The sequence below is a fragment of the Chaetodon trifascialis genome, chromosome 18 (assembly GCF_039877785.1).
Source record: "Chaetodon trifascialis isolate fChaTrf1 chromosome 18, fChaTrf1.hap1, whole genome shotgun sequence".
NCBI lineage: Eukaryota > Metazoa > Chordata > Actinopteri > Chaetodontiformes > Chaetodontidae > Chaetodon > Chaetodon trifascialis.
The window spans coordinates 15,698,864-15,713,687 of record NC_092073.1 but is presented as its reverse complement, the minus strand read 5'-3'; the positions used below and the strand labels follow the sequence as shown (position 1 = coordinate 15,713,687).

Below are 14,824 nucleotides of genomic sequence, written 5' to 3'. Positions count from 1 at the left end.
TCAACACAACTACTGTCATTAATAGAGATGAAGGTGTAACACTCACCAGTTTGAAAGTGACGTTTTTATTGGTTAGAGGCTCATCTACTATTTTCTGCAAATTTGCAGCGACTGAAAAGAAAGACAGTGTTTCAGTCCAGTGAAAGTGAACAAAAACTGTGTTCAGAAAGAGGAAAAACATGACATGGTGTAATCCATAGAGAATTTTTAACCCTCAGGTTAAAAATTCTTCAGAGGAAAGAAATGATGTTGTGAGTAAGGAACGTTTTTTTTTTTTTTTTTTTTTTTTTTTTTTTTAAATCACTGACCTATTACTAGGTCCCTCCCGTCCACCAGGCCTGCCGACACGAGCTCCTGGGACACACCATCTGCTGTGTCTGAAAAGTCAGAGCATACGAGACCAACTGTGACAGGTGGACAAAAACAAAGAAACATTAAGATGCTTCAACTGTGGCTTCATAGTGCCCAAAACACGACGGTGCCTCATGCAATCAGAGCTGGTTTCTCTTCAGACTGCATGATACTTTTCACATCCATGAGTGCACGAGGGTCGGCCTGTCTTTCGTCATCAGAGGGTGAGCGCGGAGGCTCTGTGCAGACAACCATGCATCTCTAATTTGTTGGAAGAAAAAACAGAACTACTCCATGTCCGTGGTATCAGGGCTGATTTGGGCATACAATCAGGCCCTTCCTGTTCTGGTGAAACAACTACTCAGCCTCTGAGTCCTCAGTATACTCTCAGATTATTAATAATGAAACGAGCTGGTTTGGGCTCAGATTTTTCAGACTTCAGGCGTCTGTGTGGGAAGCCGGCATACCAAAAGAAGTTTCACAAAAAGTACAATATACAGATTCTCTTACTGATTACCCGTAATGTGCAGCCACGAGGTTTAGACCTCCAGACATTTTTTAAACCACCGGCTGACAGCACAAGCTGATCGATACGGCCCCGAAACAGAAACTTCACTCACCTCTGCCTGGCATAAATTCAAAGCGGATGTCGTTTAGCTCCTTCTTTAAATTTCTGAAGAAATAAAAGAAAGAGAAAGAGTGAAGATCATTCATTCATTGGCCGGTAAAACAGACAGATGAACACATATTTACAAAACCAGTGAAGTTGGCACGTTGTGTAAATCGTAAATAAAAACAGAATACAATGGTTTGCAAATCCTTTTCAACCTATATTTAATTGAATACACTGCAAAGACAAGTTACTTAATGTTCGAACAGGTAAACTTTGTAATTTTTTGCAAATATTAGCTCATTTGGAATTTGATGCCTGCAACATGTTTCAAAAAAGCTGGCACAAGTGGCAAAAAAGACTGAGAAAGTTGAGGAATGCTCATCAAACACTTATTTGGAACATCCCACAGGTGAACGGGCTAATTGGGACCAGGTGGGTGCCATGATTGGGTATAAAAGCAGCTTCCCTGAAATGCTCAGTCATTCACAAACAAGGATGGGGCGAGGGTCACCACTTAGTGAACAAATGCCTGAACTGATTGTTGAACAGTTTAAGAACAATATTCCTCAACGAGCTATTGCAAGAAATTTAGGGATTTCATCATCTACGGTCTGTAAGATCGTCAAAAGGTTCAGAGAATCTGGAGAAATCACTGCACGTAAGCGACAAGGCCAAAAACCAACATTGAATGCCCGTGACCTTCGATCCCTCAGGCGGTACTGCATCAAAAACTGACATCAGTGTGTAAAGGACATCACCACATGGGCTCAGGAACACTTCAGAAAACCACTGTCAGTAACTACAGTTCGTCGCTACATCTGCAAAACTCTACAATGCAAAGCGAAAGCCATTTATCAACAGCACCCAGAAACGCCGCCAGCTTCACTGGGCCCGAGCTCATCTAAGATGGACTGATGCAAAGTGGAAAAGTGTTCTGTGGCCTGACGAGTCCACATTTCAAATTGTTTTTGGAAACTGTGGATGTTGAGTCCTCCGGACCGAAGAGGAAAAGAACCATCCGGACTGTTATAGGCGCAAAGTTCAAAAGCCAGCATCTGTGATGGTATGCGGGTGTATTAGTGCCCAAGGCATGGGCAACTTACACATATGTGAAGGCACCATTAATGCTGAAAGGTACATACAGGTTTTGGAGCAACATATGTTGCCATCCAAGCAACGTCTTTTTCATGGACGCCCCTGCTTATTTCAGCAAGACAATGCCAAGCCACATTCTGCACGTGTTACAACAGCATGGCTCCGTAGTAAAAGAGTGCGAAATGTGTGGCGCATTATGAAGCGTAAAATACGACAACGGAGACTGTTGAACAACTTAAGCTGTACATCAAGCAAGAATGGGAAAGAGTTCCACCTGAAAAGCTTCAAAAATTGGTCTCCTCAGTTCCCAAACGTTTACTGAGTGTCGTTAAAAGGAAAGGTGATGTAACACAGTGGTAAAAAGGCCCCTGTACCAACTTTTTTGCAATGTGTTGCTGCCTTTAAATTCTAAGTTAATGATTATTTGCAAAAAAAAATAAAGTTTCTCAGTTTGAACATTAAACGTCTTTTCTTTGCAGTGTATTCAATTGAATATAAGTTGAAAAGGATTTGCAAATCATTGTATTCTGTTTTTATCTACAATTTACATAACGTGCCAACTTCACTGGTTTTGGGTTTTGTAGAATATGCACAAATAAAGAATGAAGATTCACCCACTGGTTTACTGATTTTTATGAGGTCATGGGAAACATACCTTAACCTTAATACCAAACTAATTGGAGCCTTCACATCCCCTGAGACCGCCTGTTACAACACAGAGAATGACATGAATAAAGTAATATAGAACAAATCAATGGTTAACAGATGATGCATTTAGAGCCTCAACAAAGAGTACAGAGGATGAAACTCAGTAATGCTGACCTGTGCGGGAGCAGCAGCAGCAGCAGCAGCAGGTACTCCTGGTGCAGGAGATGCAGTCTGGGCAGTGGATTGAATGTTGACTGGGGTGGGCTGCAGTGGGACCTGGCCTGCAGCCTGAGGTAGTTCTGCCTGACCTGCAGCCACCGGCTGGATTTGACTACTTAAAGGCTCGGGAGTCTGGAAAACCTGAAGGAGGAAAGAAAATTCATCAAATCCTGCTTGTTCTGTGACGCCACTGACAAATAAGCTCTTGAGAATTCAAGATTAACAAATGTTTAATATTTTATCTTTGGATGATATAACAGACAGCACATGTTTCAATACCTATTCGGCATTCAGGCTTAACATGCAAATAAATCTGTATTTCCGCCTGCTGCGCAACCAAGATGAACAATTAATACGCATTAAAGGGCCAGTGTGCTGAACTTTGAGACATCTAGTGGTGACGTTGCAGATTGCACCACCCTTCGCCTCACCCCTCAGTTTCCAAGCATGAAGGAGAGGCTAGGGTGGCTGCTAATCCCACGAAAAGAAAGCAGTTCTGAGCATTGTTCTGCTAATACAGCACTGGTTATAGCACCTATGACAGTCTCCATTACTCAAGAGTCTGACACACGTATACACCTTTGATTCTGAAGCATAAAGTACAGTGAAGAGTAAAGAAGAGAGCCTTTTGAAACTCACCTCTGAATTCTGTGATCCCTCCTTCACTCTTGGTGACTGTTGAAAAACACAGAGTGGAAGACAACACTCAGAGAGGATATCACTGTGGTGGCTTCAGCAAAGCAAAAACAGGACGCGTGGATGCAAAGAACACACAGAAAGCGAGAGCGGCGAACAGGTTAACACGGCTCACTCGTTTACTTTGCTCATTCATCGTACCGCTTAGCTTATCCTTATCTCCTTTAAGGTGAATGCAGTGACATCATTAGAGTGGGAGCAGAGATAGGTGCTGATAATACTTACACTGCTGAATACTACACTTCACAAACTGGTGCTGATGTGGCAATATGGTGGTATTTAGTGAGGGGAGACAGCAGAGATGTACAGCGTCTCGCAGGGTAGCTGTCCCTTTAATATATTTCAAGCAGGACTGCAAATCAATAAGCAGGCCTGATTTATGGGAATATTGGATTTGCAGGATTTTTGCATTAATGTGATAAAGTACTGTGATCTGTCAAGTATTTCATTTAATGTATTACCAAAAAAAAACAAAAAAAAAACAGCCATTCCCATTTGATAAGTTTATCTTTAGAGAGAAATTTACTACATCACTACATACATCATGACATAAAATGACATCCACAGTGATCTTATGTGCATGGCACGTCTCTGGGTGCTGGTACCTGACATGTAAACGAGTGAAAATACATATTCTACAGCTGCAGTTATGCTTTTAGTTTTAGATTTGAAAAGCAGAGAAGCGGCACGAGTACATACGAAATCAGAGTCACACGGTTATGTGGTCAAATTGATTATCTGCAAAACAAAAAGAGCTTAAAACCAGCTCCAAGGAACGCACAGAGACAGACAGAAGCCTTGCAGGCCCAAATGAAGACAAACTGACTTGACTGAGAGGATCTGACACGGCGTCTGGCTGATGTCAGGAATCACATCAGCTCAGGATTCGGCTCTCTGATTCAGACAAAGCGACGACGTGTTCAGGCTGAGGAGACTGTATCAGTCTTTAAATGTTACGCAGGTACTCAGCCGAGCTCAACTGTCAAAGTTCAGTTTGCCGACAAGTAGCCAGTAAAGCAGCATCAAAGCAGCAGAGGTATTGTAAAATTGGAGTCCCTTGATGGTCATTAGTGCTCCAATTGAAAACCACTTAAAGGATTGATAAGTCATTTGCCTTGTATTGATTAAATGTGATTTGGTCAGTATAAATAAAATAATTTAGAGAGAGAAATGGAAAATACAGATGGCTTCCAGGACAGGCACCTCTGACGTCTTTGATTTAATGAAGCTCTCTCAAAGCAAACCGTTCAATGAATGAATGAAGAGCTTAACTCTCCTATATTTATTGTAACCTATTGACCTTTAAGCACAAATCTGATGATTTTACCAACATTTATGAGTGGTATGCTCACATTTAGTTATGTGGACACGAACTCCTTCATAATCTCCCACATTTCAGTAAAAGCCACACATTTGCTTCCCTTCCCATGAGATAGAAAACATTTCACGGTTTAAAGAGACTCAGATCCTGTACTGACTAATTGGCCCTGACAAGGTTAACTAGTGGGTCAAATTCTACTCGCATGTGATCTACAGTGTGCACGGATTTCTGCTTCAAAATGCTTCAACCTCTGCTGTCAACAAACCCATTGCGTAACTTAGGCCAGTAATTACTAGTCGTTTTCTGATAGGTTAGTGTTAAGTTACATAATGCCAGAACAAAGTCGCTACTATCTAGGGGATAAGAGCTTATCAGTGTGCAGATTTACTCCAGTTATATTCTAATCAGTCCTATAAAAGCCTCTAAAGTGAATGCACATTTAACCAAAAGTCAAAATGACCTGAGTGCGATATCCACAGCCTCTTCTGAATGCAAAGGTTATCTGCCCTTTTCTGCACCTTCTTGTCTCCCTACAAGGTCTTTCCTGCCCTTTCTAGCAGTCACATGCTGCCTATCTGACACGAGCAGAGAGAGTCCTTCCTTGTTAGGGGAATGCCATCTGTATTGTGTGGGCATGTGAACAACCCTGGACGCAGGCAGCTCGAGTGGGTAGGAGAAGCGCACTTGTCGCCTGGTGGCGCCAACAGGCTTCACCTGCTGCTCCTTGGCCGTCAGACAGAACATACACACATACGGGAGACTCAGTGGAGAGACAGTGGACAAACATGCTACTGCACAGACATGAGAATGACAATTTAAACATCGTACAGCGATTAAAAGACAAGACATGTGGAGCATAATGTGTGCACGGGAGGGGGGAAACAAGGGTTAGCTTCATCTCACCCTCAAGGCAGCAACGGCTGCTTTGCCCTCTTCGCTTTCTTCATCCAGCTCATCATCACTCCATTCCCATTCGCCATCCTCCGTTTTGTGCAGCCGACCACTGGAACCTGGCACTCGACGTACCTGACGACACACATGAACGCGACTGAGCTCGTCTTCTTAGCAATAAAGCAAAAAGTGTAGATTGAAATGGTTGGCGTCTTACCCTTTTCGACCTCTCTGTTATTGTGGGCGCCCTCTGAAGTAACTTCTCGTGTAAATACTCATGGGTCTGTGAGAGGAAAGACATAAATGTCTGTCACTGTCACAAAATCCTCTTTATCTATTTATGGATTACCTCTTGCATTATTCAGAGTCTGACCTGTGGCCTGTAATGTGCTTTACAAACAAAGATTCTCCGCTACACCGGCTTCCTGTAAAATTTTGAATTTAAATCAAGAACCATCTAATTACTTTTCACGCCTCACACAGCTTGGCTGCACCAGATCCTGTATCAGTGAGCTGCAGACCCTAAACATGTGCACTCCGCCTCTCAGGTCATCTAAACAAGGGCTCCTGGTTGTGCTCTACCCAAAGTATAAGACTTGTTGTGCCGTCCTGCCTCCCTGGTTATGAAAGTCCCCCCTCTGATGGGCAGTTCAGCAAATGTTTGAAATCTCACCTCAAGACCTATTTACTCTAAAAGCAAAAAGTGCAAACAAAGTAAAAAACATTCCCACTTTAACACTCACTGTGATGTCTAATGGTGGACATTTCATTTGGGAGTAAACCTTCAAATACCTTATTGACAAACAAACTCTTGCTCTCAACAGATAGTGACAGGAGCTAATCAATAATCGTCTGCTTGCTTCAGAACCATTTCAATCCCTCCCGCAGGCTGTCACAGGACCACTGTTTGTCCATCTGTAGCAGATCAGCTCTACAACAATGACAAAGCCTGCCCTCTGCTGTGCATGCACAGTACTGTGGTTCTTGGTGCTCAACGGTCATATCCAGCAAACCAACCAGGTTGTATTTGGGCTGTGTGACATGCTGAGACAGCACATTTGTTGTTCTAGTTGCTAGGGTACTGGGCAGCCGGAGGCTGGAGTTAGACTGCTTATCCCTGCCTTTGTTAGAAACAGCTCTGCACGGTCAATAATGAGAGGAATGCTGCAATGGCCTCAGCCTGGGTCAGACACACTGACAAGTTGAGCCAAGTGAGAAGTAGCCTGACTCACACAAACACCTCAGGGAGAGAGACTATTCTTTCTATCTATTTTTTCCGTCTCTTGTTGCATTACACTTGACCTTTTTCCCTACATTAAAGCCTCCTTCAATCATTTCAAAACTTCTGGAACAAAAAAAGAAAAGTAAACAACTTTCAGTGATGAAGAACGGCTTAATATTAAACAGAGGCCAAACTGAGGCCATGCAGATCCGATCACTTCTGCGGGCTTAGACCTTTACTCATCAACCAGCTCAACGGGTGCCTGACACAGAGGTGAAGCTGAGTCATCATGTAACTGATTCAGTCTCAGGCCCGGAGGGAGCTCAGGTACCTACCTTTGCCTTCTGAAAGAATTTATGCTTCAACAGCTCTGAGGAGGTTGGCCTGAAAAACAGCAGAGCAACAAAAAATGAGCTCTGTTCATTTGAGCTTTTATACTAAAAAGCTTGTAGAGGACGTGTTTAACAGAAACCATGAAGCATGGTGAAACAAAATGACTAAAGGCATGACAAACACCTTTTCTCTGGGTCCTTCTGTAGACACAGGGAGATCATCTTCCTGAAGGATTTTCCGTATTTCTTTACCATCTCCTTGTCTGTGATGCCGGTCTCCAGGGATGGGGGGTCGTTCTGCAGCGTCAGCATCAAGACCTAAAGACACCAAGAACACATTTAGTAAAAAAGAGGAACTGACTTTGAATTTGTTCTCTTTCATTGCACATTTCTAGATACGTTTGTTTCTTACCTTCATTGGTGGGTATTTGTGGTAAGGTGCAGCCCCTGTTGCGAGCTCAATGGCTGTGACCCCAAAACTCCAAATATCTGCTTTGAAATCATAACCCCGCACCTGTGAAAGCAGAAACGTATTCAACTTTTACACATCAGGTCGTCTTTCATCCCAACTGTGGCAACAGACCTCAGATTCCAATAATAAATACAATAAAAATAGCCCCTTTGTGACCTTCATTACCCATTTTTGGGCAATGAAAAGTTGTGTCTTATTGTGAACTTTTACTTCCTGTCTCCACGCTAAAGACGACCGACCTGCTCCATGACCTCCGGGGCCATCCAGCACGGCGTTCCTACAAACGTCTTGCGCACTTTATTTCGAGTGATGTCACCACCTGTGGCTAGAAAGGCACTGACGCCAAAGTCTGAAGGAAGGGAAGAAAGAGGAGAAATAATGAGACCAACACACACACACGAAGGACCCAGCGTAGAAAGTCAATGATGTTATTGTCAAGAAGGTTCATTTTCCTCTGCAGACTGAGCCTCCTGTGCACACATACACTGAGATATTGGAGCAGAGCTGGCAGGAGAAAATGAGGCTACAGCACAGCACAACACCTTCTTCAGACCTAATCTGTTTCACTTGTGACAGGTACTGAGCGGTGATGCCTCATGGCTAAATACCTGCAATTTGCACTGAACCATCATCCCCGAGGAGAATGTTTCCAGCCTTAAGATCTCTGCGAAAGAAAGAAGAGCATGTACATTACAGAATTACTTCTCACAGGGAGCTGTCAAAGAGAGTGGCTGGGCCGGATCAAACAGTGAACATGAACAAAGGCAGTTAAAGTAATAAGAGTAAGAGTAATTAAAGTTATTAACTAGTTTATGTTTATTGAAGCATAACATCAGTACCGCCCCCAGTTTAATGATGTCACAGACTCAAGGCAACCTTAGGATCTCACTTTGCTGCTGATTAATAACTTCTCAAAAAGACTCGACTTTGTACATCCTGGTACTGTAAATAGGCCTTGAAGCTTTTATCGCTCCACCTCTCTGGGTTGCTATTTTTTAAAGACTTTATTAGCAACACACACACGGCCTGTAGTTAATTTGTTCATCCCTGTTCAGCCTCCCCTGGTGGCGATAAGAGGATTCAGCAGGGACGACTGTCTGGCTGCCTGTCTGCCCACAGACTGCCACACACACTGAATACTGCCACCTCACCAGGTAGACAGAGTTGTCATAGCAACAGACTTTCAGAGATAAAGTGGAAGGGTCAAGTGAAAGGTGACGAAAAAAAAAAGTACGGATGGCAGCAGAGTCACGGAGGACAACAGTTAGCTCTGTATGCTGTCCTGGCTTTCAGGAAGTGAAGGCCTGGTTTTAAAGAGAATAATGGGAGAAAGACAAAGAACACCAACCTGGTACAACCCCAGAACACTGCCAGCCACTGCACCACCTCGAATGACTTCAAACACATTTGCACAAATCATCCTGAGGTGGATCTCTGAACCGCACTGACAGGCAGACAAATGACTCAAATTAGATGCATCTCAACAGCTGTGCAGTTCACCTTGCTACCAGACGGGGGCACTGGAGTAAAAAGCTTGCAGCTTCAGCTGAAAGATAAATGCTGTTTGACCATTCCAGCAAAGAAATTGGTCTCAATGAAAGTAAAAATAGACTGGTCTTTGGAGTGCTGGGTTGGAGATGAGATACAACACAGCTTCCAAGAAACAAAGGCTCATTTTATTGGGGATATAATTCAATCCATAAAGACTATAAACACATGCCAAATACCAGACACATGGGGGCAAATCCTGCAGACATAATTGTGCTGGCTGGAAAGACTCTTGTGCCTCAGACAAGAATACCTTTGACGCATGCTAACAACTTGAAATGCATGCCGAAACTTTGCCTGTCCGCAGTCGGGCTTAAGCACCCCCTCTCCTGTAGCTGTAAGTCTGAAGTACAATCTTTACAAGCAGCCTCCTCAGGACACACAATGTGCTTAGGGGACCCGAGAGTGGGCAGGTCACAGTTCAGATCTTTGTTCAAATGTTGCTGCATACTTGTGTGTAGAGGCCTCTTTGCTAAGAGCTCTCTAGTAAAATACCACACAGACAACAGGTCTTGAAGTGATGGGCAGGGAGTGGCAAACAGTGAGCCACAGAGGGAGGAATGCAGCATGTGTGACATATTAGGACCATTGGCTGAAGATGGGGATTCCCGCTGCAGGGCAAAATCTCTGCCGGGATAACACGACAATCCAGAAGGCAGACTAAGATAGCAAACGGGACGGGGCACCGACAGCCTTCTCTAAAACAGAGCGTTTTCAGCGGTCCGCTCAGGCAGACAGAGCTGTCTTTGCACTGCACGAGGCAAAACTTCTGATGTGCATTTGTGTCTCGATGTCTCAATTACATAACTATCACACCAGGGACGATGCAGGGGAAGGGAAAGGGTGGATGAAAAACGGACACGACAGGCTTTGCGAGCGGCTTTGAACAACCACCGTTAGAAATGTCTGCTGCCGCACAGACGTCTGTGCTCCGCGGCTCTCTGGCTTTCCCCACTGTCACTTCGCTGCTCTGACATAACAGCTAGCTGATATCAGGTCACAGTGTCGTCCCGTTTCTTGAGTTCACTTCTTCTGCTTAATCAAGAATATGCTCATCCTCCGCTTTGGGTGTTAGCACATACAACAGCGATGAGTTACGTCTGGTAATTTGAGATGTTTCTTTTTAAGGATTAGAGGGGTGGTGCAGAGTGGACCACCTGAGGCTGAAAGGCAAGTCTGAGAGTATCCCAAAATACTTTTCCTCGTTTACACAACCACATCCCCTCTATCCGAGGGTCCAGTCTTGTCATGTAGTGCTTGTGGTACAGGGTTTAGCCTGTGCTAATAATGCACTGTATTCTAATTAAGTATTGTGGGTTCAGTCTGGGCCAATAAACCACTCATGTCACAAGGCCTTCTAAATTATCTACTCTTCTGTCACATCTGTTGGAGGACAGGTCTAGTTGTGGGACGGCATTCTGCTTCTACAATGGGAAACATGCCAAGAAGCTATGCTATGCTAGCTGAAGAAAAAAATCACCCCAGTGGAGAGTTTACACTGAGCTATGTGAATGATTTTGGACAGTCAAAGTAAAAGAACAAGAGTCATGCTAGCAGCTCTGTGAGACTTTACGTAGGTACAGCAGTGTTTTGAGCTAAATGCTAATGTTTGCTAACAGCTAATGTTTAGCAGGTATACTGTTTGACACGTTCCCCACCTGTTAGCTTTGTTAGCTTTGGCCACAGCTTTGGCCATGAAACCAAAGAATTTGACAAAAGTTTGGCCTGATGATGGCACTTGAGGTGTCACTAGCTCATTGAAGGATTGTGAATATGTGGAACAAGCTTCATAGCTGTCCATCCAATAGTCGCTGAGACATTTCAAAGTGGTGGCTGCTAAAAATCAAGATCAGATTTGAAATGATCAAGTCATCAGAGGACATTTTTAAGTTGTGATATAAATGAATTAGTGAGAAACTTTCTGAGCTCAAAGGTCTTTTGTTTCACATGCTACGTCATGATTAGTTTAGATGAATGAAGAGCTTAAAGCTATTAATCAGAGCCATTTTACTGTGTCTGTGTCCTCACAGGTGTTTCATTACTCACTGTCTAAATATGTCTCTATATGACAACGTGTTATTTCTCAGAATATCTTTCATTTGTGAATTCGCACAAGCTGCTGAAAACTATTTCAAGGTGAATTTTCAAAGTAATAAGCTTCACTTGGATGAAAGACAGCCCATGATGCCGCATCACTCACAAAGAGTGATCAAGGCCGTCCGACTGCATCCCTCCTGCTCTCATTCAAGAACCATGGAGACGATAGTTCACTGCAGCAGATTGCAATGCTCTGAAAAAAAGGCTGCAGAGTGCAGACAATCATTAACATTCACCGGAGAGGAAGAGGAGGAGGAGGGAGGAGGTGGTGACACAATGCACCACACAAGTTCAAAGAAATTCTGTAGCAGAGAGGAAAAAAGCCAACCTGCAGTTTAAGTCCCTACACCGACTGTACCAGTCATCCAGCCATACGGTACAATAGTAGGTGGGCTTAAGCCAGAGTACTGATTCACTTCATTTCTATGCATTGAAGCGCATTAAAGCCAATCAGAACTGTTGCCAGAGACTTGAGGGGTTACACAGCCAACATATATCGCAAAATGAACAAGATATGTGTGGTCTCCTCATATTTATGACCCACTGAAATGATGGCCAGCCAGTAGCCAGGTGGGAGCAGCCGCGGCATGAAACTGTCAAGAAGATTTATCATTCTCATCTCGCACCTCGCAACTCCAACGGGTCACCTCCTGTGACATCACATCCTGGTGCCAGGCTCACAGTGGCCCTAACAGGGCCGTGAAAGGCGGCTTATGAAATACCCCCTCCCCCCTTTTAACCATGCCCTTTGCGACCACAAAAACATCTTCCCTTTGCTTCGCTGTTTTGATTGCTTTCTCCATCCTGCTGAATTTCATTCTCATCCGTTTTCCAAATCAATTTTTATGTCTTATTTTGTCAATTTTCCGTTAATTCACAGCAAGAGACTCTCTGCTCCCAGAGGCAGCATAACTACAGCCATTACCTGGTCATTACTACACCACACACCAAGTAATTTGCTGAGCAGAACCTTCCCATGTACCTTCAGAGGACGTGAGGTTTCAGAGATGAGTGAGGCAAAGCGCTCTCCACACCAGGACTGCTGTCTAAGAGGCCTTTGCGATAATTAACTTGCAGACTTTTCTGCCGCTCACTCTCCTTCACTCACTCAACCACACCCATAAAGCTCTGAGCTTGAACAGGAACACAACGTTTCGACACAGAACGTTTTGTGTTCTCTTCTTTTAGTATCACCTGGCTTGGAACCTCAACGTAACCTCAACGAGTCCACAGAGATATTCATCTCCTGTCATGTGCGCGATGTCTACCTGCTGCTCGAGTTCGAGGACAAGTGCCGCCTTTGAATCGCTGACTTTCCGAGCTGCTGTGAATGTGGAGGTGGAGCAGTTTGCCGTCTTGTGGTAAATGTCTCTGGTTGAGGCTACAGCTCGGGCCGCAAGACTCTAATTGCTTTTCTGCCGTCCTTGGCTGGATGGAACGCATCATGTGACACTTTCTCCCTCCTTGTCGAGCCCCGGCCCCTTGCCTCTCTCCATCACTCCTGCCCCGAGGCCACGACTCATATGATCCAGCTTACACAGGAGTTACTCGCACGGCCATATGCGCACGTTTACAACAGCAGACACTGATCGACTGAGCATGGCCTCTCCATTCTGAGCGTGTCAGTGATTCGGTGCTGGTTGGGATTACCTCACGTGCCTCACACTTTCTTTTTTCACAAGTCACAGCTCGGAGCCTGGGGTGGACAGAAGTGATGAATGAATGATCCTCCTTAGACTGGGCACAGAGTTGAAGGAAGGTTTTCACTTTGGGAAAAACATTCCCCTCTCTCTGGCAATGACCAATAACCCTGTCACATTATGCTGAAAGCGGATACTTAAACGCTGCAGCAGAGGTATACCGCAGCGGATTTTCCTTTTAATTAACACAGTAATTCAAACAGTGTTGTATGCTAATTCCTTACATCTCTATCTATACTTTCTACAGGAAACAGCCGTTTGCTTACTAACTGGTTAATGAGCTGATGCTTCATCTACACGGCTGAACACAAAACATCATTCATCTGACCCCGTGGTCAAAGCTTTCAATCAAGCTTCTCTCGCAGTTTCTCATTGGCATGCCACTCTGAACGCCGCTGAGCACTTAACCAAGCCGAAAAAAGCTATGCATTATTTATACATGTAGCCTGTCCCGGGCTATATGTGTGCCAGTAGGAGAGAAGAGGAGACATACAAAAAAGTGAGTAATGAATATTAAATACAGCGAAGGCAGCGCGGCGACTTCTGCAGCCGGCGTGTCGACTGGGTTCACTGTGACAGCTCGAGTGCGAGGATTTAGCCAGGTCGAACTGGCTTAGAAAGAGAGCTTTCAGGATCACATTTCCTGTGGCACGCAAATCTGCCATTGACACATTCTGCTGATGCATATTCGTACTGTAACTCTTAAAGATTATCAGGTCTGAAAGATTAGCGGCTCTGAAGTGTCTACTTACAGATTTCTTGCTGTGGTTTTTTTAAAGTTAAAGTTGCTGCAGCTTTATTAAAACACTGAGGGCTTGTATCATGTGTACAGCTTTAAAATGAAATAATGACTGTTTTTTTTTTTTTCATTCATAACCATACTTCTGTGGTAAGGCATAAACACATCATTACTGCTGCTTCTTCTTCTGGGAGACTTGTCACAGTCCCATTGGGGAAGTATGCTGCCTCATCTCTATATAGAGCCAAATGACACCCTTGACCTTTAGTGAGTGAAAGTGGCTGTCTGAAAATGCCATTTCCTCGGTACAGTCATCTGTCTAGTCTGACGGAGAACACTAATCATTTCTGCATTGAACTTTGCAATAAACCATGCACTAAGAGCATGAATTCAATGCAGATTACCTGAGATTTTGCTTCCGTTTTTGACTAAGACAGAAGAAATAAGTGATGAGACTATGATGGTAACATGTACCGCATGATGATAAGGGACACTTAATGATACGAGTAGTCAATATAAAAACAGAAAGTTATGCTAATGAGTACCTTAATGTAGGCATCAGCAAAGTATTCTGTGGCAAGTAAGTAATCTGTATCTCAAAAACACTGAATTATTGTAGCTAAAAAAATTTAAATGTTAATTTAATCCCAAAAAATTTATCTGCTCTATCGTGGGAACTCATTCAATTAACTATGTCTGAACTACCGGCTCACAAGAAAGTGTCAGCACAAACAAACGGGACCCCACTGTAAAACATAATGTCCCATGTAGTCAAGGTGGAGGACAACATATATATATTAGTTTGACAGCTTTTAGGACAGAGGAGGAGGAAACAGGGAGGAGGGGCAGAGTCATGTATATTTCTGCTCCATAAACCCTG

The 14,824-nt window shown here is 43.8% G+C and overlaps 1 protein-coding gene across 4 annotated transcripts in view; it reads right to left on the bottom strand.

Moving 5' to 3' along the window:
* oxsr1b (oxidative stress responsive kinase 1b) overlaps window positions 1-14,824 on the bottom strand; it is a 42,439-nt gene that overhangs the window by 3,146 nt on the left and 24,469 nt on the right. Inside the window, exons 5-18 of one of the 4 annotated variants that reach the window (XM_070985561.1) lie at window positions 8,469-8,524; window positions 8,100-8,209; window positions 7,801-7,902; window positions 7,573-7,706; window positions 7,392-7,440; window positions 6,052-6,117; window positions 5,847-5,969; window positions 5,589-5,666; window positions 3,566-3,601; window positions 2,872-3,067; window positions 2,715-2,766; window positions 972-1,024; window positions 309-377; window positions 47-111 (exon numbers count right to left, since the gene is read on the bottom strand). In XM_070985561.1, the coding sequence (XP_070841662.1) occupies window positions 47-111; window positions 309-377; window positions 972-1,024; window positions 2,715-2,766; window positions 2,872-3,067; window positions 3,566-3,601; window positions 5,589-5,666; window positions 5,847-5,969; window positions 6,052-6,117; window positions 7,392-7,440; window positions 7,573-7,706; window positions 7,801-7,902; window positions 8,100-8,209; window positions 8,469-8,524 (1,189 nt within the window). The remainder of the gene's footprint in view (window positions 1-46; window positions 112-308; window positions 378-971; window positions 1,025-2,714; window positions 2,767-2,871; window positions 3,068-3,565; window positions 3,602-5,588; window positions 5,667-5,846; window positions 5,970-6,051; window positions 6,118-7,391; window positions 7,441-7,572; window positions 7,707-7,800; window positions 7,903-8,099; window positions 8,210-8,468; window positions 8,525-14,824) is intronic. The other 3 variants (XM_070985562.1, XM_070985565.1, XM_070985564.1) reach the window with 3 other exon arrangements.